Source organism: Rhinolophus sinicus, linkage group LG10, assembly GCF_036562045.2.
Source record: "Rhinolophus sinicus isolate RSC01 linkage group LG10, ASM3656204v1, whole genome shotgun sequence".
Classification (NCBI taxonomy): Eukaryota; Metazoa; Chordata; class Mammalia; order Chiroptera; family Rhinolophidae; genus Rhinolophus; species Rhinolophus sinicus.
In genome coordinates, this window is record NC_133759.1 from 105252129 (window position 1) to 105278547 (window position 26419).

At 51.7% G+C, this 26419-nt stretch overlaps 1 protein-coding gene and 1 long non-coding RNA gene across 5 annotated transcripts in view; one reads left to right on the forward strand and one right to left on the reverse strand.

Annotated features, from left to right (window-relative positions):
• LOC109452450 (uncharacterized) overlaps positions 1 to 6436 on the reverse strand; it is a 31222-nt gene extending 24786 nt beyond the window's left edge. For 3 of the 4 annotated variants that reach the window (XR_012489884.1, XR_012489883.1, XR_012489881.1), the window contains exon 1: positions 6189 to 6436. This is a non-coding gene — a long non-coding RNA (uncharacterized LOC109452450). Of the gene's footprint in view, positions 1 to 329; positions 390 to 6188 lie in introns of all 4 variants that reach the window. The other variant, XR_012489882.1, reaches the window with a different exon arrangement.
• ERGIC1 (endoplasmic reticulum-golgi intermediate compartment 1) overlaps positions 5367 to 26419 on the forward strand; it is an 88332-nt gene continuing 67279 nt past the window's right edge. The window contains exon 1 of the mRNA XM_019741339.2: positions 5367 to 5537. Within this exon, the coding sequence (XP_019596898.2) occupies positions 5518 to 5537 (20 nt within the window). The 5' untranslated portion in view covers positions 5367 to 5517. The remainder of the gene's footprint in view (positions 5538 to 26419) is intronic.

The window sequence follows — 26419 nt, forward strand, 5'->3', positions numbered from 1 at the left end:
CTGCCACTTTACTGAGCATGTACTATGTGTCCAATTCTATGTTAAGCTCTAGACCTGCATCAAGTAATTTAATATGATATACTCGTAAGCATTACTAATCCCAATTTACCAATGAGCAGATTGAGGCACAGAGTGGTTCAGTAACTTGTCCAGGCTCACACAGCCAGGAGAATGGAGGAGCCAGGATTGAAATGCATCTCCGTGTGTTCACCAGCCTGGAAGCTCTCTGAACCTGGTCCTTTATGGGTGTTCAGTTTTGAGTAATTTGTTATGCAGCAATAGATAACCAAGGCACCCAGCCTGTCTTCCTCCCCCTGATTAACACCTACTTGTTCTTCAGGTCTCAGCTCAGAGTCTTCCTCCTCCTCCTGGAAGCCTTCCCTGGTTCCCTGTAGAAGACACCTGATGATTTAGCCTTCCACCATCCTCTCCATCTTTGGCAATGCTGCCCTAACTCTTTTTTTGGGAAACCACCCTTCTCCCGTCTGAATCCGTGTGTGTGGCGTGAGACTGATCCTACTACAGGCCCTAAGGCCTGCCGTTCAGCCTAGGCCTGGCCAGTCAGCATGCTCCATGCTCCTGGAAGCCACTGTACAGGGCTGTGACCCGGCCAGGCCCCTGGGGGTCAGCCTAGGAGCCTTTTGCCGGAGGTATCAGGAAACAGGTCATCTTTATCTGCTGGAATTGCTTAGCTGGAAAACCTTAGCCTGCAGCTACAGGCAGACATTTTGCCAGCACGAAGGGGAGTTGGAGCCAGAAGGAAGAGCCTAGGGACGGGGGGAGAGATTCCTGATGCAACTGTGGAAGTGCTTGGATTAAACTGTGCCCGAAACCCAAGTCTACCTCTGGACTCTTCTCTTTGCCTGCCTGAGACAGTGTGCGTTGATTTGAGATGACTTCTGTCACATCAACTGAAGGAGTGCAGACCAGTTCATCCCATGGGTAGAATTAGGCACCCGCTCCCGGCCTCCCAGACCTCTGGTGCTGCCCTTACCACACAAAACTGCATCCACACAAGGACTTGGTGCCCCTGACCCTGGTTTTTGTAATGGCACTACACTCTTGCTTACCTCCTCCCTGCTTCTTCCAAACAGGGATGTGTCATGTTCATTTCTACATCCAGAGGACTTGTCATAAAGAAGTGCTCAGTGAGTAACTTGAATGAATGAATGTCTTCTGGTTGGTCAGGAGACTTTAATAGAGCAAGAAAGGAGAGTTGTTCGGTTGAGGCCCAAGTTACCCTTAAGACCTCTCTGAGCAGACACAGAATTATTATTTCTTAATCTCTTCATCTAGCTCACAGCTGAACCAGCCACACCCCATGGAACACAAACAAGTCTTCTATTACAGAAAAACAAATCTGACGTAGCCATTCCCCTGCTTAAAACAACTTTCAGTGATGTGTTTGATGGGAGGGGTGGAGGGGAATGAGCATTTGGGTCCAGGGAACATTCTATACTATAGAACATTCCACTGTTTATGGATTGATTCATTCAGCAAGCATTTAATCAGCACCTACTATGTGCTAGGCAATGGACATGTTATTTCACCTTCACAGCAAGCTTTTAGGGCCATGTATTTGTTATCTGTTGCTGCATAACAAATTACCCCAAACTTAGGGCTTAAAACAACAAATATTTGTTATCTTGCAGGATCCAGATACAGCTCAGCTGGATGCCTCTGGGTCAAGGTTTCCCATGAGGCTGCAGTGAAGCTCTCTGCCAGGGCTGCGGTCGTCTGAAGGTTCAATTGGGGCTGAAGGATCCATTTGCAAACTCACTCCCAGGGTTGTTGTCAGGCCTCACGATTCACTTACAAGCTCACCCACATGGGCTTCTGTCCCGGGCTGCCTTATGGCATGGCAGCTGGCCTGTCCAGGGCGATTGATCTGAGAGTCAGAGAGAGTGTCCAAGACAGAAGCCACCATCCTTTCATAACGTAGTCTTAGGAGCAAAATGCCATCACTTCTGTGACACTCTGTTCTTTGGACGTGAGTCATTAAGTCCAGCTTACACTTAAGGAAGGGGATTCCACAAAGACACAAATACCAGGAGGTAGAGTAATTGGGGTGGTGTGATTTTAGAGGCTACCTGCCACAGGTAAGGTATTATCCTTCATTTCATACTCAGACACCCAGCGAGTTACGCAGTGTGTCCAGGTTACCCAGCTAGAGTGTTGTCTGACTGAAGTGGTTTTCCGTTTTACTAGACCAGCTGGGGGATAGAGTCTGTATTAATTATCTCCTCTGTGTAACTGATTACCCACAATTTAGTGTCTTAAAATCAACATGTATTATCCACATAGTTTCTAAGGGCCAGAAATTCAGGAGTAGCTCAGCTGGGGCAGTTCCTTGCCACATGGACCCCTGTACAAAGGTGCTTGAGTATCTTTATGACACAGAAGCTGGCTTCCTCCAGAACGAGTGAGTCAGGAGAGCCTAAGCAGCCTCAATGCCCTTGACAGCCTGGCCTCAGGAGTCACACACTGTCATTTCTGCAATGTCCTGTTGCAGAACAGGTCAGCCCTATTCATTGAGGGAGGTGATTACACAAGGGCATGGGAATATCAGGAGACGGGGCTTACTGGAGGCTGGCGACACAGGGTGCCACCAGATTAGGAATCCTGAAACTCCACTGTTATTAAGTCACTGCCCTGTCAAAGAGCCCGAGCTTTCCCACTTACTCCTTAGCTCCATCTCCCTCTGTCTTTTGGGCAGATAGACCATCTGGGACTAGGAACCTCATTGTTTACAGACCTCAAGAGCCCCCAGAGATCCTTGTTGATGTGCCCCCTGCCCACCCTCTTTGTCTGTGGGAAGGCCTGCCTCCCTGGGAAGCCTCCATTCAGCTTTCCCCACATACTTATCGCACCCATTCCATGTGCAGACTCTGCTTGGATGCTGGGGTATGACAGTGAACAAACAGGCATCCATCGTCCTTGGAGAGCTTCCGGTCAGGATGGGAAAGTAGTCATTAGCCTATTAATAATGTAACAAGTTCTCCCAAGGAAAATGACAGGTGCCATGGCAGCCTATAATGGTGGGACCTGGCCCATGCTGCATATATTATTTGAGCCGAGTCAAATAATTAGTCTGGGCAGGTGTACTAGCACCTGGTTTGGGTGTAAGTGTCTGAAAATCCAAAATAACAGTAGCTCAAACAAGATGGATGTTTATTTCTCTCTTGCTTAGACATCTGTTGGTGTTTGAAGACAGGTACTGTGCCACTCAGTGATAGGGACCCAGGTTCCTTCTATCTTGTTGCTCTGCTCTATGTGGCCTTCACCACATGGTCCAGTCTGGTAAGCCAGATGGAGAAAGGGACACAGTGTAATATACCAACTATCCCTGAAGCTGTCATAAGATGCTTCCCTTTACATCTCAATGGCCGGAACTTAGTCAAGTGGCCACACCTAGCTGCAACGGAAGCTTGGAAATGGAACTTTCATCCTGAGCACCTATATGCCCAGTCAAAAGTTGAGAGCTCCATCATCGTACAAAAACAGCAAAGATAGTGAACCCTATCTTGCATTTGCTCTGTGCCAGGCACTGAGCTAAGTCCTTGACATACATCAATGCACTTCATCCTCATGATAGATTTATGAGGAAGGTACTAGTATTGTCCCTATTTTCCAGATGAGGAGACTGAGGCACAGAAATAAAATTAAGAAGTGCACAGGAAGCTGGACCATGAACTCATGCAGTTTAACTGTAGTCTGTTCACATAGTTAACAGGAAGAAAGGGAGAGTAGCTGATGGGAGACATGTGCATTCTCTGTCTATACAGCAGGGTGGGAGGCAGAGAGGGGAAAGTGCTCCAGGGAAAAGGAGCAGGAAATGCACCTCCAGGAGCCAGGTCCTTCATCACAGCAGTGCCTCTCAAATTTAAAAGTGCCAACAGATCGCTTGGAGATCATGTGAAATGCACACTTGATTCAATAGGTTTGGGCTGGGGCCGAGAATCTGCACCCTGGTACCCCAGCAGCTGGCCTGTGAACCACCAGCATGCTGCGGACCACATTTTGAGGAGGGAGGACTTGTGGTCAAGTCCACCACTGCATGACTCCCTCCTGCACAGAGCCAGCAAACAGTCCTTTGGGCCCAATGGCTGCTCAAGGCCCCTTCATCTTCCTGTTGCCCCCAGCTTTCCGGTTTAGGCTCAGATTGCCTCCTCTCTCCCTAGAGTACAAGGCCCCTTGTTGAATGATGAATGAATGAATGAATGAATGAATGAATGAATGAATGAATGAATGAATGAAAAGGGAATGCCAGAGGTCAGAGAGAAGGAGAGACAACTAACTGATCAGGCCATCTGCGTGCTGCAGGGCAAGAGATTGGTTCACAAGCCCACTCTGCACAGACCCTGTGCTGGCACTGTGAATTCCAAATCCTTCCAGAGGAACAGGTACCATGTTACCCTCTATTTATAGAGAAACAAACTGCCTGCAGGCCCTGCTCTTTGAACATGAGCCCCACCTTCCTCTCTTGGGATTTTTCAAACCCCATGTCACCGCAACCTAGGAGGTGGGGCCAATGACAGAACCTGGGGAAATTCAGAAGGAGTTTCCTCTACAGAAGTCTTCTGTGTTACCTCAACCACCATCTATCCTTTAGTCTGGGGAGATGTTGATTTACCTCGAATTTCACAGAAGGAAACAGGCTCAGAGAGGTCCGCCCTGGGCCAAGTCTGCCTTTATGACAACCTGCATTTCCTGACTACCATGGGAAGATGGAAGCAGAGACAGCTACTAGGCTAAGCACAGTAGCATCAGGTGACTGAGCCCTTAGAGGTGCCAGACGCTGCACTAAGCCAGACTGCAACTTTCTCATTTGAATCCCAGAAAAAAGCACCTCGAGTAATTGTCATCTCTGTCTTTGAGCAGAGGCGAAAAAGGGTGTGGCTCAGAGAGGCCAAGTGACTTTTCCAGAGAGGCACAGCAGTGAAATGCCCTTCTTTTTTTTTTTTTGGTAAAAATGTGCACTTTACAAATCTGCCCGAGCTCCTCCTTTCTCACCCAGTATTAGGCCCTTACTCGGAGCTAGACTCTGCACGGCCCAAATCAGGACCATTCCATTTAGTCTTCACAACTCAAGGAACCTGTTCTACAAATGCGGAAAACGGAGGTTCAGGTAGAGGGATTTGCCTGAAGCCACCAAGAGAAAGAGAGGGAGGCAGTGAAGGAAAACGCAATGGGGGTGGGGGGCTTGGAAGGACGAGTGCATCTTCGGGGGTTCCCTTCCCACCCGAGAGCCTCGACCCTGGCAGGCCAGCTCCTCCGCTGCCCCGGCCCGCGGGCCCCTTTAATCGAGCGGCGGAAGGGGCGTCCAGGGCCGGCGGCGCCCAATGGGCTGCGCGGAGCGTCACTTCCCGGCGGCGGGAGGTGAGCGGCGAGTGTCTGGGCTGGGGGCGGCCGGCGGGGGCGGGGCGGCCGGAGGAGGCGTTGGCAGCCGGCAGGGACCCACGCGGCGCCGCGGCCCGCCTGGCCTGCAGCGCTCCCACCCCCGGCGGCGACGGCACGATGCCCTTTGACTTCAGGAGGTGAGTGTGGCGACTCCGGCCACTGGGAAGCCCCCTCCGCGGGCACGGGGTGCTTGGGCACGCCGCGGACCCCTCCCGCCTGGCACGCAAATGCGGCCCCCGTCCCAGTGCATGCCTCGTTAGGCCCTCAGGGGCCCCGGGCCGGCCGCCATCCGCACACAAAGCCAGCCGGAGCCTCCGAGGGCTCCCTCGTGCAGCCCCCCACTTCCCCGCGCAAAGCCCCACCTCCCCGGGCCTCCCCACCTCTTCCCTCCGCGGAGCCCCTTCCACAGCCTGTCCTCACACCTCTCAAATCCGCATCCTTCTCCCCCCATACTGGGAAACAGATTTGCTCCTCCTCTAGATGGGAATACAGAAGCCATCCCCTTCCTCCTTTCCATAGAGCCCCCTTTCGTGGAACCCAACCCAGCTGACAGGTGCGACCCCCGGCACCTTGAATGAGCCCTCAGGGATCCGCAGGAATCTGCAGCCCAGCCCTGCCGGGTGGCAGCTGGAAGGTTTTAGGTTTCCATAGGCTCAGCCTGCCCCAGGCTGGGCAGAAGAGGGGGCCTGTCTCCCAGCCAGTCCTGGTCCTGTGCGCTGGGTATGGGGGCGCTATAGGGAGGGGAGGAGGCCATGGAGCTGGGGGCAGGACTCAGCAGAGGGTCTGACCTTGGCTTTCTGCAGTTACCACAATGGGTCCTTTGTGGATCCAACTGCCTCATGGTCCACGTTGTACTGGGTTAGGCCTCTGGAAGCCTGCCTGGGAAGGGGTATCCCCACACTTCTCCTTGAGGCATGGAGACCCAGGAGATGCCCTGGCCGGAGGCAGGCACACTGTGGGTGTCTGGCCAGGAAAACTAGCTGAATTCGAATCCTGGCTCTGTTCCCTCCACTGAGCAGCTGGCTGTATTCTAGAAGTTCAGATATTCTAGAAGTTAGGGCAAAGGCTCTGGGTTCAGACCTCCCCTTGGCTGCTCAGCTGGATGATCTGGGCAAGTGTCTTTGCCCTCTGAGTCTCCACGTCACCACCTGAGGATTGGGGCTAAATGTTAAGTTCCACTTGTGGGGACTGGGTACATGAGAAACTCTTTGTCAGCCTGGAGGGTTTAGAGCTTAGAAGTGGGAACTGGTGGATGAGCAGCTTCTCCATGAGGCCACAAAAATAGGGATTCTGGGACCTGCCTCACAGAAGGGAGCTCTCCCTCCCTGCATGCTCATTCCCTCCCTCCAGGTGTGAATGAAGTTGGTAAAGTGACAGCTTTCCGAAGTAAAGCCTGGCAGTGACCCCCATGGCAGGTGGGGATTAGGCCTGGAGAGGGTGTTGGCCTCGGACTTCTTGTACTGGCTGACGTGGTACTTCGCTTGTCCTGGGCACCGATGCCATCTTGCAAACATCTGTCAGCTTCCTGCCCCTTCCATGCATCCCTGAGGCTGGCACCAGGGTCTCAGACAAACGTTTGCAGACACTGGGCAGTTTCGAACAAGGAAAGCCCCTCTGATGGAATTCAGGGGCAGTCTTCATACCAACATTGACATCCAGGCTATGTCAGCTATGCTTGGCACATCGACTCCTGGATCCACAAAGCCTTCTCTCTTACCAGGCTGATAATTCCTGCCCCTTCCTCCATCCCCATGTGATTCAGTGATTTTGACCTTGTTGGGGGAAATGACTGCTTTTGGTCATTTCATCCCTTCACTCTGCACCTAATTCCCCCATCATCAGAGGAGGAAGTTGAGGTCCAGGGCTGAGGGTCTCGCCCTGGACCTCACAGCAGCTAGACTGAAGGGTGGGCCAGAGGCCCATTCATGGACAGCTCCTGACCCGGTGCCCATTGAGTTGGAGGTTGGAGTGTCCCGTGCCATGAGGGCCCCAACTTAATGAGGCATTTGAATTAATTCCTTGGGTGGCGTAGGCTCCCCATCTAATGGCAAGAGTGGCTTCAACACTTTACATTCACACCTTGGAAGATGAGCCATTTGTGCCCAGTAACCTGCACTCTTTAAGATGTATTAAATCCTTGGCTCAGGTTCTAAGAAAGGTTCCACCGTCCCAGGCACCTCTTCTGTGTTCATTTATCAAACCTTTACCACATTCGGCCCTCTGCCATGTGCCCCACGGAGCGGAGCTGGGAGACACATGGCCCTGTCCTCTCAGCACTGAAGAGGAGAAGGGAGGTGGGCATCGTGGGGTCCCGGGAGTGGGTGTGTGTGTGTACAGGCACTACTGTGGGGTGCAGTCTTGACGTCTGTTCCCTTGCACCTGTGAGAGAGTTTTAGTCTCATTTTAAATCAGAAGCAGGGAGACCATTTGCCGGTGGCCAAGGTGAGCTGGCAGAGCTGGGATTTGACGTTGGGGTCGTTAGCTCCAAAGCCTTAGCTCTGGGAAAAAAGGGAAGGCTTGGAGTGTCCCACAACCCTGTCACGTCTCTTAAAAACCATGGGGAGTGGAGGGGGGCAAACTCTGATTGGACCCCCTCCCCTACTTTGAGGCTTGGGGAAAAAACAGGTTTCCTGCTTGTTTTGTTCTCCTTAAAACAAAATCAGGAGGATTTTGCCCTTTCTTATCAATACTTTTTTTTTTTTTTTTTTTAACTGCCTATGGGACCTTGTGCAATTTACCTCCTGTGTGTTTTTCTGTCTGTGAACTGGGGATGACAACAGTATCCATTGTTGAGAAGATACATGGGATAATGTGTAAAGCATTTAGGCACAGAGTAAGCACCCAATACATTTTGGGTACTGTTTTCATTATTTGTGTTTTTTTTCATTTAAGGAGCTATATTTCCTAACATGGTATAATTCACTTAATTATTATGCTCATTTGCTTTCTCCCTTCCATTAAAACAAGAGCTCCCTAGGGCAAAGATTTTATCTGTGTTATTACCTGGTAACAACTAGAATAGTGCCTGGGCCAGACTGGCCCCTGGGAAGTGCCTCTCAAGGCCTCCAGGAAGGCAGAGGCATGTGCGATTTGACAGCCCCTTCACCAGGCAGATTTTCAGCTATTGGAGGTCTTCCTCCCTTCTTGCCTTGAGTTTGCTCTAAATTGTTGGGGTTGGGGGAGGAGGCAGAGTGAGAGGAAGGATCCGGGACCTTCAAAGGTTACTTGTGTTTGCTTTGCTCCTGTTGCATTGGACGTTGCCTTTGTGGAACTGGCCTTGTGACCCAGATCCGTGGGCGTTGGCCTGGATCAAACCCAGTTCCGGCTGGCGGGGGGCGGGACTGGTACCACCTGCTGCCTCGGGCTCCGCCTAGGGTAGGTGATGGGGGACAGTTCTGCAGCCCAGGTCCAGGGGAGACTCAGCACTGCTCTCAGGGAGGTGGAGGTGGCCAGCTTCCCCACAGTGGTGGCCCTCGAGTTGAAACCCGAAAACCTCGGGTGTGCGGCTCCCTGCCACTGACCAACGGCGCCCTGGGACAGTTAACTTACCTTCTTAGGGCCCCAGTTTCTTCATTTTAAAAAACGGGAGCATAACTTTCACTGCCTCACCTGGAAGGGTAGATGTAGGGCAAGTGAGATATTCCTGCAAGGTAGGGCTGGCTACATAATTTGGGGGGCTGAGTGCAAAATGAAAATGCAGAACTCCTTGTTGGAAAGGTGTTAAGAATTTGAGGATGGTGACAGCAGAGCATTAAGCTAAGCACGAACCCTGGGTTGGCTACACAGGTCGCACACCCATGACGCCAGTCCTGTTGCAATGCCTCTCACCCTGGCCTCCCCCCGGAGACCCCAGTGCTCTAACTCTGGAGCAACCCCGAGTGAGCTTTCGGAAGTGACCTTATTTTTTCATGTCCTGGTTTCAGCCTTCAAGCAGGGCCCATTGTTCTGAGAATCAAGTATGAATTCTTTAATTCCTCATGTGGTCTTGCCCAAGGGAGTCCCTGCAAACCCTGTACCCCCCTCACTCCCGTTGTCAAGCTGTACCCCAGCCACCACAGGGGGAGTTAATTAACACTCAGCAGATAGTAGCTAATTTGAGTGCCTGTATGTCTGCCCCATCTCCTTCCAGAAAGAATTTGGGGAAGCTGACAGGAACACAAACTTCACAGCAAGTTTTAAAAAATAGAACTAGACTTAAGCAATCAGGGCAAAGGGGAAATAAAGATTAGACCAGAGGAAAATTTATGTGGAAATTAAGCCAGTATTTCGAGTTTATTGAGCATGTACTAGGGCCTGGCCCTGTTGTAACGATCTTACGTATATCAACTCATTTAATCCCCCAGCAGCCCTACTAGGCAGACACTATTCTCCCACTTTACAGGTGAGCCAGCTGAGGTACAGCAGTTCAGGATCATGGTGGGTGGGCAGAAGACACTGGGATTGAAACCTTGCCATCTGGCCCCAGAGCCCCACTTGTGTCCTGTAGGCTCATCTCTGAAGCTTTTCCCCAAACATTCACTAAGTTCAGAGAGACTGGAACCTCCTCTCATTGGATTCCTTGACTTTCTTGTCACTAATGCTTTCCCAGCAGTGCTCATTGAGAACCTTGCAGTCATCAACCTCTTTTGCTTTTTTTTTTACTAGCCTCATGCGGTCTGATTCTGAAATTGTCTTTAAAGACCCCCACTGTGGTCTCACACCAATTTCTGAGCATCTTGCTCTAGAAGGTACAGGTTTTTCCTCTTCGGAACCCTGGGGCTTTAGAGCAAAAGGCATGTGTGTATCTGCTCGTCTGGACTCAGAATGGCGTGGAAACTCTCTCTTCCTGAGGTGCTTTGGATTCTTGGCCATGATATCATAATATCTTGAGACCCGGCTTTAGCCAGCTGTGGCCTTGTTGAGTTCCATTCCCCATCTGGTAATCCTTTCATACTTTGGAGTTGCTGTAGGCGGTTTTCCTCAGGCGTTGGCCAGGCAGGCAGGGTGTGGGGAGGGCATTTGGGGTGAGGCTCACCCGCATCACTGAACCTCCATTCTGGCTGTACGTTAGAATCACTGGGGGAACTTAGAACATCTCCAAACTCAGGCTGCATACCAGACCCAGCATTCAGGATCTGAGGGTGGGGACCCCAGGCATGAGTTTTTAAAGCTCCTCACGTGATTCCAGTGCCCAGCCAAGACTGAGATGGGTCTACGTCGGGAGAACCAATAGCAGCCGGATCGGGGAGTGGGTCCTTGGAGGGGAGGCCGGGGAGCCGAGTGTGGGCCCACCTGTCACTCCTGCATGACCTTGGGCAAGCCAGTTCCCTCCTCTGGGGTTGATCTCACCAGTAAAAGGGTCCCTAAGGGGGTCTTATCTTTCCACTGATATCCTTGCTCTTCAAAGTGTGGTCCCCAGACGAGTAGCTGCAGCATCACCCAGAGTCTGTTAGAAATGCAGAATCGGTGCCCACGCTGAATCGGAATCTAGGTTAACGAGACCCCCATGTGATTTGGATACACGGAAAGGATGAGGCCCTGTTCGCATGACTGACTTGATACAGCATCTCCCGGTCTATACTCCTCCACAGTGTCCCCTGCTTGGAGATTCACAGCATGTGCGAACTTGCTAAAGGCTCTGAGAAGTCCTGCATGAAAGGAACCAGAGTCACTTGGTTCAGCCCCGCTTTTGCCAAACTTACTGTCTAAGCCACCCTGTTATTCATAGAGCGCTGGGTACCATTACTCAGTGTAGTTGGGAAACAGCTCTAATTGATCCTTTAGAGGAAGTGGTGATTAGCCTAATTGTCTGTTGTCAACTTTAACATTTAGGTCTGTTGATTTAATTACGTTGGTTGTATGTGCAGCAAAAGTAAAGGACAGGACAAAATCTCCAACACTAGTATGTATTGGTTTTTAAAAATCTTGACGCTTGGGGGTGGGGTAGGGGTTGGCCAGTTAGCTCAGTTAGTTAGAGCGTGGTGCTGGTAGCACCAAGGTTGCAGGTTTGATCCCCGCATGGGCCACGGTGAGCTGGGTCCTCCTTAAAAAAAATCCTGACGCTTGGGAGAGGCAGGAACAACTCAGGGTTGCTTCTCTGTACTGCTGAGAGCTAGGGGACATGCAGAATGCTTTACTACTCTCCTGCCCTCTGAGTGGGCATCATTATTCCTGTTTCAAGTCCAGGGAAATAGTTTTTCAGAGATGCTGGGTCACAGTGAGGGGCCCTGGGGATCTATACACATCCGACACTGTATTCCTCCCCCTTGAACTCCAGCCTTCCTCCCAGAACCTGCCGGGCAGCACGGCTGGACAGGAAGCAAATCTGTTTGAAATGGACTAAATGTTCTGTTTAGCCAAAAGGTGGAAGCCCTAGAGGAGATGAGTGGAGATGAGAGGTCTGGCTGTTAGTCAACTTGAGGCTAGTCACAGGTCCCTGAAACACTGGGGAAGGGTGTTGTGACAGCCCCTCCCCAGCTAGTTTTAACTTTTTTCTCTCACATCCCAGTAACGCTGATCTTATAAGTAATGCCTGCTGGTTCCTCAACTTCTGACGTATGTTGCACTGTGCTGGACTCAAAAGTCACCCTGGCCCGCAAGAGAGATGTGATTATTAGGAATTTATTTTCTTTATTTTTTACGTTGACATATAGTCACATTGACCTTGCGGGAAGTGTACTCTCCTACGAAATTTAAGGCGGTGTATCATGTAACCACCCCCACAATCTAGGTACAGAACAGTTCACTCACCCCCAGAAACTGATGCTTTCACTTTATAATCACATGATTGATTCAATTTTTTACAAACTGTGGTCAGAACACTTAAGATGAGATCTACCCGCTTAACAGGTTTTTAAGGGCACAGCACCGTGTTGTTAACTCTGGGCAGTGTTGTCAAGAACTGACTCATCCTGTGTAACTGAAACTCCGAGGGGATTGAATAGCAGCTTCCCGTTTCCCCTTTCCCCGAGCCCCGGACACCCACCATCCTGCTTGCTGTAAGCCTGACTGTTTTAGATACGTCATCGAAGTGATGTCAGGTAGTTTTTGTGCATCATGACGGGCTTATTTCACTCAGTATAATGTGGTCCACGTTCATCCATGTTGTCGCATATGGCAGGATTTCCTTCTTTAAAGGCTGAATAATACTCCATTGCGTGTGTATATCATATTTTCTTTAGCCATTCATCCGTATGGGGGCATTTCGGTGGTTTCCCCCTTACTGTGAAGAATGCTGCAACGAACATTGGGGTGCACCTATTCCTTCAAGATCCTGATTCCAACTCTTTTGGATAAATACCCAGTCATGGGATTGCCGGGTCATATGACAGTTCTATTTTCAATTTTTGAGGAACCTCCGTACTCTTTTCCATAGTAGCTGAACCATTTTACATTCCCACCAACAGTGCACAAGGGCTCCTTTTTCTCCACATCTTTGCCAACACTTACTATCTCCTGTCTTTTTGATAATGGCGCTCCTAACAAGTGTGAGGTGACATCTCATGGTGGTTTTGTCTTGCATTTCCCTGATGATTAATGGTGCTGAGCACCTTTTCATGTACTTGTTGGCCATTTGTATGTCTTCTTTGGAGAAATGCCTATTCAATTCCTTTGCCCAGTGTTTGACTGGTGTTTGGTTTTGCTGTTGTTATTTTTGTTTGTTTGTTTTGGAGGGAGTGGATTTGAAGGAGTGTCTTATTGTTTTGGATATTAACCCCTTTTCAGATACATGGATTGCAAATATTTTCTCCCTTTTCACTCTGTTGTTTCCTTTATTAATTCAATTTTAAAACAGGAAGCTAAGGCTCAGCGCTGGGAAGTGACTGGCCCAGGGCACACGGCCGGGAAGGGCAGGGCTGGGAGTTGAACTGGGTGAGTCTGGAGCCAGGGGGCTTTACCACGTGGACACCTGGCCTCGCTGATTCCTTGTTGTTATTAATTTTTATGATTCCCCACTAGGTCTTCTCTCTCTAGCACCAGCCGCTGACATACTGAATTTCACCAAAACGTCCCTTGAGAACTTTGTGGGACCCTGGTGATATTTGGGCTGTGGTGATGTTTTGCCGGGTCCAAGAGTACGTTCATGGTATGGAAAAAGTGTCTCCAAATTTGCAGGGGAAAGTGTACTCTGGCCACCCCTGCAGAATATTCTACACTGAGGACCCCTCTCTCCAAGGGCTGCATACAGTGGGCTTCCCAGAGAGCATGGCCAGGCCCACCCTCAGAACAAACCCTCACATTGTGCCCATTTGGCAGATCTCTCTGGATTCGAATCCCTTCCTCGTGTTTTCTAGCCGTGGGACCCGGGGCAAGACACTGCCTCTGGGAACCTCAGTTTTCCTCATCTGCAAATTGGGGTGCTCATACTTTCCTCGCAGGTTTTTGTGAGGATGAGGTGGGCCCATGTGGAATGCCAGATGTGCTGAGAAAACGGGAATATGTTTGCCTCCTCCTGGCTTTGCCTGGCAGGATGTCCCCGTGCTTCTCACTGAGCCCCACGAGACCTCAGCAGGGGATCATCTGATGGGTGGACACAGTAAAACCAGGGCCCCTTGGGTCTGCAGGGCCAGTGACACACTCACGTGAGGACACCTGGGGAGGTTAGATCTGGAGCCAGACTCCTCTCTCTGAGTGGCTGCCACACAGTGACCCCAGACACCAAGGCATAATCTGTGGTGAGAGAGAAAGGGGTCAAACAGTCACCCACCCCGATGTTCCAGGGCCCAGGCAGGTGCCTCGGGGCGGGGGGGCGTCTGGGCAGGTGCAGGCTGTGACCCACCGGGTCACAGCAATGCTCCACGGGGAAGGGGCAGACCTAGCGCACTCTGTGACTTAGTGGGCTTGCACGTTCCGCAGTGTCAATGGCCTGTGGCTGGCAACGTGCAGGCTGGCCAGCTGGGCAGGACTTGGGGCAGAGCCCATGGACTCTTAGGACGTGTTCTGGTGGCACAGACTGGGAGCTGGAGGCAGAGCAGTGAGGGACCCACAGGTTTGGGGTGAGGCAGCCTCGGGGCACCCCTCCTCTGGTTGGCACTGGCATGGCACTGCCAGCTCTGCCACTGGACCTCACTTTCTTCTTCGGCAGTCCGGGGGCTGGCCAAAGCCCAGTCTGAGTGACACTCCCTTGTTCCAGATCCTTTAACACTTTCAGCCCCCAGGGTGTCTCTTTCAGGTGACTTCCCAGGGCTGTGCTGTAATAACAACGACAGTGCCCACAGTGGTCCCCATTTATCAAGTGTCAGGCTAAAGGCCTTTTGGGGTTCCTTCCGTTCATCCTCATAGGCGGTAGGACCCAGGTATTATTCCCATTTACGTGATGAAGATGCTGGGCACAGAGAGGGGACAGGACTTGGCCAAGGTCACACACACCGCAGGTGACGCAGCTGAAACTCGAGTGCTCCTCTGTGATGCCAGAGCTGGCTTTCTAAAACCACACATTCGTGCCTCCGGGGAGCGTTATCAGCTTGATATTTTTGGGGCCACTCCATGGACAACCCCAATGTCAGCTGCCATCTACTTAGTTGTGTTTATAGTTTGTTGCCATGGAAGCCTTGGGTGGCCTCTGGGTCGCTGCAGAGGAGGCTGGGCCAGGTGATCATTTCCTGTGTACTGTACGTATCTGTGGGTGGGAAATTACCACCGAACCCCTGCTGGGGAGCAAGGCAGGGGGTGCAGCCCTTCCTGTGGGGAGTGGGGGTGCTGCTCATCGTGCCCTTTTTCTGACCAGTTTTTGGAGCCCCCATTAACAGCCTCAAATACCACCTCCTGCGAGAAGCCCTCCCTGTTCTTCCTGAGTGGGGATGCTCCTCCCGCTGCACCGTGCTTTCCCACTGCCCTCCCTGACTGCTGCCCTCTTGTCTCCCTCTGACTCTGTGCCTCCCTTGCTCTCTTCCTGTGTCATTCACAGGCTTCCAGGCCCTGAGAGGCTCACACTTGTACTGTCTTCTGCAGGCCCCAGCCAGGGACTAGCCCACAGTCAGGGCGTGGCAGTCCCTGAGTGATGTGCTCAGCAGAGGCTGTGTGGCATTGTGGCAGAGCGAGGGCTTTGAGCATGTCTGACAGGCCTGGGATCAAGTCTCGGCTTCACTACTTTCGAAATATGTGACTTTGGGTAAGATGCTTCACCCCTCTGGGCCTCCGTCGCCTTTTTGAAAGTCAAACCTAATAATAAATAGTGCCCGGCTCCCAGGACTGTCATGAGGATTAATTGAGGCCATCTCAGCAAAGCCCTCAGGACCTTGGCCTTACAGCTGTTAGGTGCTCAGAAATTATTTGTTACAGAGTAAAGCACCAGGATATCCAGGCTGTCACAGAAGATTTTTGGGTTGGCAGGAAATTGGACTCCTTTATATTGGCGTAAGTCAGCTAATGCCCATAAACCCGAAAATCTCAGTGATTTAATGCAACAGAAGTTCATTTCTCTGTCATGTACAGTCCCAAGGTGGGTAGGGGTGTGCTGTCTGTTACTGGAACCCAGAGACCCAGGCTCCTGCCATCCTGTGTCTCTATCCTCCTGGCGGGTGTATTCATGGCCTGGCAGTGGGAGGAGAGAAAGGAGGACACGGAGGGCTGGGCACAGGGTCTGGATGTGGCACCATCACTTCTGTCCTTGAACTGGCCTCACCCTGCTCCAGGAGCGGTCAGGGATGTGGTCTAGCCATGTGCCCAGGAAGAAGAGAAAAGCCTGGGTTTTGATGCGCATGTCACTATCTCTGCTGTGGTAACCAGTCCACGTTCAACCTTTGGGTACCATCTTCATAATTTGGGGGCATATTCCTAAACAACATGTGTTGTTTGGTAATTTTTCTTTACTCAGTGTTTCGAAGTTAACATTTTTATTTAATCTTTGAAAATGGAAAAGCAGTATCACCTGCTGTAAATAGATACAAATCATTGCAGGGTTGTTCAGTCTTGGCTAGCTGGTGCCTGCCGAGGTTGGTAGGTCTGCTACAAAAGGGACTATTAGCAAGCACTAGAGATGAGAGGCTGAAGACCAAATAGCACTGTGCTGGGTGTTCTTTTCGATGATTTTGAAATTCTCAAATGAGAAGGGAATAACCTCACGGTGATGTCTGATGTCACTGAACCACCAGGTCCTGTATTGCCCTGAAATCACCTCAAGTTCCACTGGTGACATAGGTGCCATGTCACTATGGGAAATGCTGGCTTAGGGGACAGTGAGCACACAATTTGTACACAGACGAATCCAAAACTCGGAGCAGGGAGAGGTGGATGAAAATCGCCCTTTCATCTGTAACACTCATCACATTACGGTTTGTACCTTGATCTGTGAGGGAAGAATTAATGGTGTCACTTTACCAATGGGGAAATTGAGGCTCGGAGCAGAGCATGAGCCCTCTCCATTTCCCAGGGCCGCACAGCAGACTCGAGTGCTCTTTCCACTGTCCCTGGCTGCCTGCTGTCTTCGGTCTGGGAAGGCTTCCTGTCACCTGTGCGACCATACTGGACAGGGTCACGTTTATTCACTCTGTCCCTCCCATCTCTCTATTCCTTTTCCCATCGCCTGTCTGGTACATGTGGCTGTATTTATGCAAGAATGCCGGCCTGCTTTGAGGAGCCAGGAAATCAGAAGACAGCCCTGGGCATGCTTGGGAACTTGTCACCCATTTGCTGTCCCTGTGGGTGACATGATTTATTTGGTGACAGCATCAGAGGGCAGTGTTTATCTGCATGCTGTTGAAGGGAGTGTGCTCCCCGTGTGTCTGGCTTGTCTTTCTGCCATTGTTTTGTGCTCTTGACTCGGGTGGAGTCCATGAGTGATTTGTTCACAGGCAGAGGAGTCTGGCTTCCTGTCCTGCTCCCAGTTTCCCTCCCCTGATGTCCCACCCACCCAGGTTATAAGAGCACCAAGCCCTACCCATTGAAAACAGGTGTGTGCCCGGAATCACCCATACCATGGCTGAAAAGTAATGTCATTCCCATTGTGGGGACGAGGAAGTCGAGGCCCAGGGAAGTGGGACTTGTTCATGCATCCATCCATCCATCCATCCATCCATCCATCCATCCATCCATCCATCTGCTTACTCAAAGATTTATTGGGGAGGTTTCTAGGGAGTAAACAAGACTGACATGGTCTTTGCCTTCATTGCATCCCAGGGTGGTGGGGAAGGTAGGCAGGTGAACAAGTAAGTGCACAATAGTTCTTGTCCCTCGTGGTGAGTCCCGAGGAGGGAAGGGAGATGGGACGATGCAGGGCTTACAGAGGAGCCACTAACGGGGTTAGTTTGGCCGACTAGGACTCTTCCTCCAGAAAGAGCTCCCCAGACGACCTCTTCAGTCTCATTTGGGCCGCCCCCCACCCCTTCCCTGGCTGTACCTTTGTATCACACCTGGGCATGTCCTTCCCATCACGTAGCACAAGTGCAGTGATTTCTGTGGGTAGCCGTCAGTTAACGTCTGTTTGTCTCCATGGATTCTAAGCCCTTGAGAGCAGGGACCAAATCTATTCGATCATCACTGGATCTTGGTGCGGATCCCAGGGTCTGCACACAGCAGGTGCTCAGAAAATACTTATTCAGTGAAGGAAGGAAAGAGGCAGGGAGGGGGCCAGTTGAGTCAGAATCAGGTCCCAAGTCTGTGGATGTGGATGCTCCCCTCACCTCACACCTGCCACGAACCCCAGTTGAGATGAAATTCCCCGCCATGACCTGGCAGAGGAGGCCAACTCCACCTGCATTGGGTGCTTTGTCGCCATACCTCTGGAAAATGTTCCTGGTTTTCTCCTAAGGGTGTGAGTGCATCGGAAAAGATTTATTTCTCTCGCAGTGGGAATGGAAACTGTTCCCTATGGATTACGTCCGGAGGAATGGGGAAATCAGACATTACTCGGGCCCTGCCCAAAGGAGGAGAGGGTGGCCTGTCCTAATGGGAGGCTACCAGTAACCCCCACCTCCCTCTAGCTCCACTTAGGTGAAATGGAATGTTAGCCCCAGAATCAGAGGAAGGGCAGTTGATAGGGAGGGGACACCTGACATTCTACCCTCACCCCAGCCTGCGGGTTAGGCCTGATTATTCCCATTTTGAGGAAACGGAGGCTCAGAAAAGTTGAGAGCCTGGCTCCGAGTCACACAGCGGGCAGTGTAACAGAGCCAAGCCTTACACTCAAGACTTGCTCACCCCCCAGAATAGGTGTTGGCTCACCTATGCCTGGCGATCCAAGTTTGCCTGTTTTCCTGTTTCAGTCAAGCAAGTGTTCTCTCTAGAACTGGCAGGTTTCCCTGATCATCTAGGTCTTGTACTCCACTGCCCCTCACCTCTCTGGTCCAGTCTGCTCGGCCTGGAATGGACCTGGGAATCTGCATTTCCGAAGTGTCCTCAGTGATTCTTAGGATCAGGTAAGCTGGAGAAACCCTGAGGAAGGGTTCCTCATTGTGACTCACGTATGATTCTGGAACTGAGAACCACAAATCTTAATTGACTCAATAACAGTTATCACAAAAGTGTTGTATCGGACGTAAGTGTTTAGAAAGCCCTTAGAAGATGCGTGCGGTTTGGGGATCATTGTGTTCGCTGAGGAAACTGAGGTTCAGAGGGGTTAGGTAGCCAGAAAGGGGCCACAGAAACACAGCTCCCGTGAACTTGAATCTCATACTTTTTCTAGTCGACTGCAAGGGGCCTTTGCATCTTGAAGAGTGTTAGGTCCCCGGAGCCCTCCCAGTGACACAGCTGTGGGTTTGCTCTCTTTGTCACAGGTGCAGAGAACTAGACCTGACCCGACTCTGCACTCAGATGTTTCTAGAAGGAAGGAAGTGAGAAGCCACAGGTGCTAGACAGCTGGGTGGGGTTGTGATAATAGAAGTGAACACTTACAGAGCATCATCTGGGATCAGGCACAGTTCTAGATACTGTAAATAGATCTTATTTACTTCTCACAGCTAACCTAGGAAGCAGGGTCTTTCAGTGCCCTCATGTACAGGTGAGAAACCGAGGTGCAGTGATTTGCCACAGTGTTGGTGTGTGTTAAGGTTCTGGGCTGATTAGGGTCAGTAAATATGGGGGCTGCGAGGGCCTGGAGGTGGATACAGCCAGTCTCTTTATTTGGAGCTGGGGGCCCCAAGGGTCTGAAAGTGAGGGCCCTGCCCAGATTCACCCAGCAAGCCAGGTGGCAGGGGCTGGTTCTGCTCTTAGACCCGCCCGACCTTCCTCAACTCGCTTCAGTTGGCTGAGCAGCGAAACTGGGTCACGCTTGAAGCCAGATGGTTTGTCAGAACTGAGTTAACCTTGAGTCAAAGGAGGTACGAGAAGGTTCACCCAGCTGCCTCCTCCCTGTCCCTCCCCACCCCACCCCATCCTGGATCAGGTCCCTCGAAGTGGGGCCACACAGGCACGTCACCCCACTTGGACCTCTGCCTGCCCCACACTCACCGGAGCAGGACAAGTCGGGTACCCGAGACTCGGCTTGTCCTAGAGTGCTGTTGTGTGCTGCCAGGCAGACCTGGGACACATGGGCTCTGGAGCCTGACGCTTCCACCCACTCGCTGTGTGTGCTTGGGCAAGCTCACTTCACCTCTCTGAGCCTGCTTTCAGGTCTGCAAATGGGAACATGAACCCTGACTCCACAGGGTTGCTGCACAGAGTTAAGGAGAGAGCCTCCCCCAGTTCCTGGCGCATAGTAGGTCCTAATTCAATGTCATGGACCCTCTATTTTTCTTCCCTTATTTATGAAACTTCCTGACAGACTTGATCTAAAGCAGAGATTGTAAACTGGTAGCATTAGCAGTTGAATTCTGCCCAATCACAGATGTGATTATTGGGTCCCCACATTAAAAAAAAAAAAAATTAAGTTAAATACCAACGTTTTCAGATTAGGAGATTTCACATGAAAATCTGGATTTCCAGTGCCTCTAGAAAAATGGGGCTCCCTGCCCTCCCCCTCGAGCCATGTGACAGCATGCAGCTGTTACTAAGGGACATCCATGTCCTGTGGACGGGGCAGATGTTCTCCAGCTCCCTCCGTTCCCCATTGCCTCATACCCACCCTCATTTATGAGATCCGCACCCTAGTTCTTAATAGGCCAGCTTTTGGGGACAGGGTAGTCTGAAGAGAAATGGGCTACAGGCAGAAGTTGGGCTGGGCAGAGCCCTTGGACCCTGCAAGTGGGCAGGGAGGTGTGTGGGCTGGGGTCAGAGGCCCAGGGCCTAGACCGGGAGGTGTGTTGGTTTTGGGGTTTCAGGCACCTAATAGGTGCCTTTTGTCGGTGGATTAGCCTACAGCACCTGGTTTCTGCTGGCCAATGTCATCTACCCCAGGCCACCCCCCACAGGGTCTTCCTATGGGCCTCAAGCCAACAGTGGACCCAGGCAGGGAGGTCTCCCTATGGAAGGAGCCAGTGGCCTTTGGGAGACAAGAGACCAGGGTTAAGAGCTTGGTCTGTGAGTCTTCCACCAGCCTGTCAGTGCCCTGCTCTTCCTTGGTCACTGTTGAGTCCCCCAGGCCTGGGACAGTAATGGGCACACTAAAAAAAAGTTTCAAATAGTGAACGAGCAGTCTCCCTGGGGAGCAGCTGCTACCTACAGGCTCTCTGATTTGCTGGCACCTTACCCACGTCATCAGTGGGAATGGCAGTGTGCCATCCTCCTGGGGGACAGTAGAGCGTCAATGAGAGCACGTGGGTAAATCGCTCAGGGCGGCACCCTGCTGGGGTAAGTGCCCAGTACCTGTGGCTGTGACTGTCTTTCAGTTTGCACAGGTATTTCTGTGTGAACCTCAGTACAGGCTCCCACATGGGACTCTGGCCCTGTGGGTGTCAGTGTTAAACTGTCATTCTGGAATCTACCTGAGCATGCTGGTGTAACAGCCTAGGGGAGAGGCCCTCTGGGGCGGGCCAGCCTTGTTTGTCAAAGAGCGCCTGTGTGTCCTTATGTGTATGTAGGTGTGTGTGTGAGTGTGTACGTTGTGGAACTGTGTGTTCATGTCTTTGCTGACGGCCCACAAGATGACCGTCACTGCCGCATCTGGCGTCACACCGTGAGGCTCCCTAGGTTGGGGACATGGGTTGTGGGCCTGGTGTCCACCCTCTTACCTAGCTGAACCGATTTGCCATGTGCTGTGTGGTTGCCTGAAAAGATAATGCACAGAAGATACAATAAGGAGGAATATTTCCTCGGCCCAGCTGCTGGTGACTTGTGAGCAGCTCCTGGATCTGTTGCTGCCTCAGGTGGAAGCAGCTGGAAGAGTCCCAACTGCAGTCCCCTTGGTGCTGGATGCTGGCCTTCGGAGGTCGCTTTACAGCCTCGAGCGCTCCGGAAGTAGAAGCGGAGGGGCTGGTTGGGCTGCCCGGAGGTGTCTTCCTCAGTGGGACTTTCTACCAGGTACCCCTTCGCTGTTTCTAGAACACACACCCAGATTTCCCTCACTCATCTCCGTGAAAAGCTCACTGTGGGCTGAAAGGCAGAGTGGGGCAGTTAAGAGCTTCCTGTAGGGTCCGAGTGAAGGTGCTGGTGGTCTGCACTTCCCACACACCCGGCCCTTCTTTAATCACGCACTAGAAAGCGACTCAGGACTGGCTCTTAGCTAGACCAGAATCCTGTGTTTATGCAGAAGAAAAGTCACAGGCGCCAGGATTGTGTGTCCCGGAAGCCTGGGGTGGGGCCGAAGCCTTTGCTGCATCGCCAGCTATCCTGTGGCCATGAGGATAATAATCCAGGCCACTCCTGAGGAACCCAGGAAAGGCTGTCTTTTTAGACCCTGCTGTGCGCCCAGCAGATCCAAGTTGATAATCCCGCTGGGCATTGGGACGTGGTGGGACCGGTGGGAGTGCCCTTCTGTCCAAAAAAAGAGAACGGGGCCATGAGGGACTTGCCCAAGATCCCACGGCTCCTGCGTGCTGGGAGTTTGGGGCCAAAGTCCTTGCTTCCCTGCCCTCTAGGTAACACCGGAGAGAGCATGTCCCTCCTTGTTTCTGAAGCACTTTGGACTGTCACATCAGGTCAAGTTCTGTGTGTAGCCCACAGGGCCTGTGGCTCGGAGGGTGTGACTTCTGAGGCTCACGTTGCCTTTTTCTGCCACCTAGTTCAGGCTCCCTTTGTAGCTTCCTGGGCCATCCCCCCGCTCCCCAGGCCTGAGTGGGCAGTGAATGGCCTTACCCAGGAGGAGTCTGCTCCCTCATGTCCTCTCTGTGTCCCCACCCCCCAAATCATCCTTGGGCTTTGGGTTGAGGCAGGGCCGTTCCTGTAAATACCAGCCTCCTTACATGTGCATTTTTTCTCTATGATTTTTCCTGTTTTGATGAAACACTGCTCTTGGCTGTGCAGGGTCCCAAGAGGGGACTGAGGCCCTGGCCCGTCCAGCCGGTCATTCAGGAACTTTGCTCCCAGGCCCAGCCCCACACCCTGCCTGAATTCTCCTGGGGCCATAACCTTCCTGCTCTGTGTGAATGGGGCCCGTCCCTCACCCTCCCCTCACCCTCGATTCCCAGGGTTCCCAAGGTCACCTCCTTATCTCCTCTGCCAGCTGAGTGAAAAAGGCTGCATTCCAGCCAGAAATTAGCCTCGCCCCCCTCCTTTCTGTTTTCTTCCAGACTCGGGGTGTGAGAAAGAGAGAGTTCATAATCCATGCTCACCTGGTTTACAGGCTGGCTGTAGGAAAAGGACAGAAGGGGTGCCTGTTAAGTACATTAGCTCGTTCATTAGTTCACCTGTTCGGTCATCCATCAAATGCGCTGAGTACCTACTATGTGCCACGCATCGTTCTAGGCACTGGATATAAAAAGAGTGGAAGTTAAAAAGTGTCACGGAGGTAACAGTGCCGTCCGCCCGCCCTGTGAGTTGTAGCTGCTCTCACTGGCTCTTACTTTGTCAGGTTCCCTGGGGCTGCCACCTCTGTGGGGATCACTTTAAAAACTCCCCTTCTTTGTGTCCGCTGGAGCCCTGTACAGCCCGCACACTTCTTGGCTGAGCTGAGCGTGGACTAGATTCCAGCCCTCGCTCTCTGCCCTGGTCAGGTGTCATTAGGCAGGGGACAGCATGGCTAATGCGTAGGTGGTGGCTCCAGGATCTGGGAGCCAGGCGTCTCTAACTCCATAGTCAGTTCTTCGGGGCTCTTGGTGATCTAATGACCTGCTTATCTCCATTGCTTTATTTCCCTGTGGTGCTTCTGGCCTTTATGCTGTGCCGTGCCTGCCTGCAGGCCTTGTTTTAATCACCCCACTCGGCCAGAGGTGCTTTTGTTGAAAGTATTTGTCCTGAGTAATTCCAAGCTTTAGATCACCTTTGACGCACATTTACCCAGCCCATCCTCCTGCGTGTTTGTTCATTACTTATTCACTCTTTCAAAAAAAAAGGGAAAAAAGAAAGGAAGCATTTCTTCAGTGCCAGGCCCTCTGACAGGATCAGGAAGGACACCAGACGTGTCCCTGTCTTCAGGGAGCTCACAGGTAGAGGCAGTGAGAAGGTGGGCGGTGGCAAGAGACCCGATGGGAGTAGCCGACCCTGAAGTGCATTCTCAGGGCACCTGGGTCCTGCCTTCTCCCATCTATGAGCTCATGTCGTCCTCATGGCCACCCCTAGGAGGGTAGGATCTGTTATTATAAATATTTTGTACAGTGGGAAGCTGAGGCACAGAGAGGTTAACTCACTTGTCCCGGGTCACTTGGCTAGTGTCAGAGCCAAGATTTGAACCCAGGCCTCCCGGCTCCCGAGTCTGAGCTCTTCACCTTAGCAACATACTGCATGACTGTGAACTCGCTAGATAAAGAAGTGGTGGAACAGCACGTGCAAACCTCAGAACTACAAAAGAAAACAGAGTGCTCCAAGGCTTGTGTGGTGGAATTCAAGCCAATGGGCGCCTGGATGGAGCAGTCCTTGGGCTGCTGCCGAGTGCAGGCCCTGGGGGTCAGGGCAGGGGACAGACTGGGGTGCAGTCCTCCCAGAGCGGGCCTGCTGCATGATCTCGGTCTGTGCGAGGAGGCAGTCCAGGGTGTTCGCCACGCCTGTGTCTCTTTGTGAGCACAAAAACATCTTCCAAAGCCAGACCCTGAGTTCCACGGGGCTTGGAGCTCTGCCTGAGGACCTGGGCTGGTGCTGGGGGAGGAGGAAGGGCCTGGCGAGGGTGGATGTAGGCTAGGCCAGCCTCGGCCGGAGCCCGGCTCTGTTGCTGGCCGCTGGGGTCACTCTGGGTGAAACGTGGTCCTCCCTCCTGGACATTAAGTGCTCTGCTTTAAATCCAGCTCAGAGAACAATCCAGAACCCTTTCTTTGGCCTGCAGCGCCCGCGGGGTCCGTCCTTCCCCATCCTGGCTAACCTCTCCTTTGCCACCTCCCCTACCTGTGCTGCAGCCATGAGGCCATTGTTCCTCCCTGAGCAGATCGCCCTCACTCCCACCTCGGAGATTTAGCTGAACGCTGGCCATTCCCTGTGCTTGGAATGCCGTTCCTGGGCGCTTGGCCTGGGCGGCTCCTTCCCTTCCTTCAGGTCTTTGCTCAGAGGGGCCTTCCCTGACCACTCAGCCTGAAGTGTCCCCTGTCACGCTCTATCAGAGCACCCTGTGTGCTCCTTCCTGGCTCTTAGCATAGTTCAAAACAATCACATCTCGTTTGTTAGTCAAATGGTGATTTGTATGTTCCCTCCACGTAAATTCCTCATTCATGGGCCTCGCCTGGTTTGCTCACTGCCGTGTCCCAGCACCGTCCATGGTGCCTGGCACTGGTGGACATTAAATATTTGTTGGCTGAATGAATGATCCTTAGTTTCCTCCTCCATAAAACGGGAAGCATCTTACTGATCTACTAACGTTGGTGTAAAGATTAAATACGTGTGTTTAGATTAAGGTGCCTGGCACATAGTAGGTACTTAGGATTGGTAAATGGAGCCAGTGTTGAGCCAGTGTTGAGGCCCAGGTGTGATTTCCCAGCCTGGTTTGGACTCGGTGCAGACTGCAGAGCTATGTTCTTTCACATCGGCAGGCCAGCCTGGCACGCGCCGGCTCTAAACCTCAAGGCGATGGGCGGGCAGGAGGAGGTGAGGGAAGGAGAGAAGGAAGGACAGAAAAAGGAGAAGTCCTGGGGTTCAGTGGACTGTGTTTCAGAGGAAACATAGAAAGAGATGGTTTATCTCAAGGCTGGCTTCGCCCACTGGAAAGTTTGTAAATTTCTGCCAAGGACTTTTATTTTTTGGACCAAAAAAAAGTGGGGGTGGGGGTGGGGATGGGGGGGCTCAGGTATCCCAGTTAATAAATGTAGAAAGAATGATGGAATTTGGAAGTCACCGTTAGACCATCACAGTAATAACTGCTTCGATGAAAATCCACTGATGAGCGCTAAAACGAGTGAGCAAAAGTTTAAGCAGAAATAAGATATTTGTAGAGTCTCAGAGTATTTTTCCCCCTCCCCCAAGTACTTAGTCACTGCAAAGGGGAAAAGGTAGCTTCCAGCAGAGAATCCTGGCAGATCCCATATGAGCCCCGTGATCATGGCCAACATCACCGGTGACAGGACATACAGCCATCGTGTCCCTTTATGTGGCACAGTGACAAGGTCACATCACGGGGGGCGGGGGGGTTTCTTCCCAGAAACGCACAATCTGACTTAAGTCACAAGAAAAGACCAGACAAACCCAGTTTGAGAGGGAGTCTACAAAATAACTGACAAACACCCTTTAAAAGTGTCACAGTTATGACAGACAAGGCAGGACTCGGAACTGTCACAGATTGGAGGGGACACGAAAGCCAAACGCAGCGTGGGACCCTGCATTGGATTCTAGACCAGAAAAGGACATGAGGAGAACAACTGATGAAATCCTAATGAACTTGGCTGTTGCTTAATGGTGTCGTACCAAGGTTAAGTTCTTAGTTTTGAGAATTTTTCTGTGGTTTTCTATGGTTCTGTAAGATGTGAACGTTAGGGGAAGCTGGGTGAAGGGTATGCGGGAACTTTCTGTTCTCTTTCTGTAACTCTCCTGGAAGATTCAAATGATCTTGAAATAAAAAGTTGAGAAGGATGGCGTGAGATTCAGAGGAAAGATGAAGAAGTACAGAAGAGAAAAATGTGAGTGGGGACTTGTGGCATCAAGACCACACAAAGGA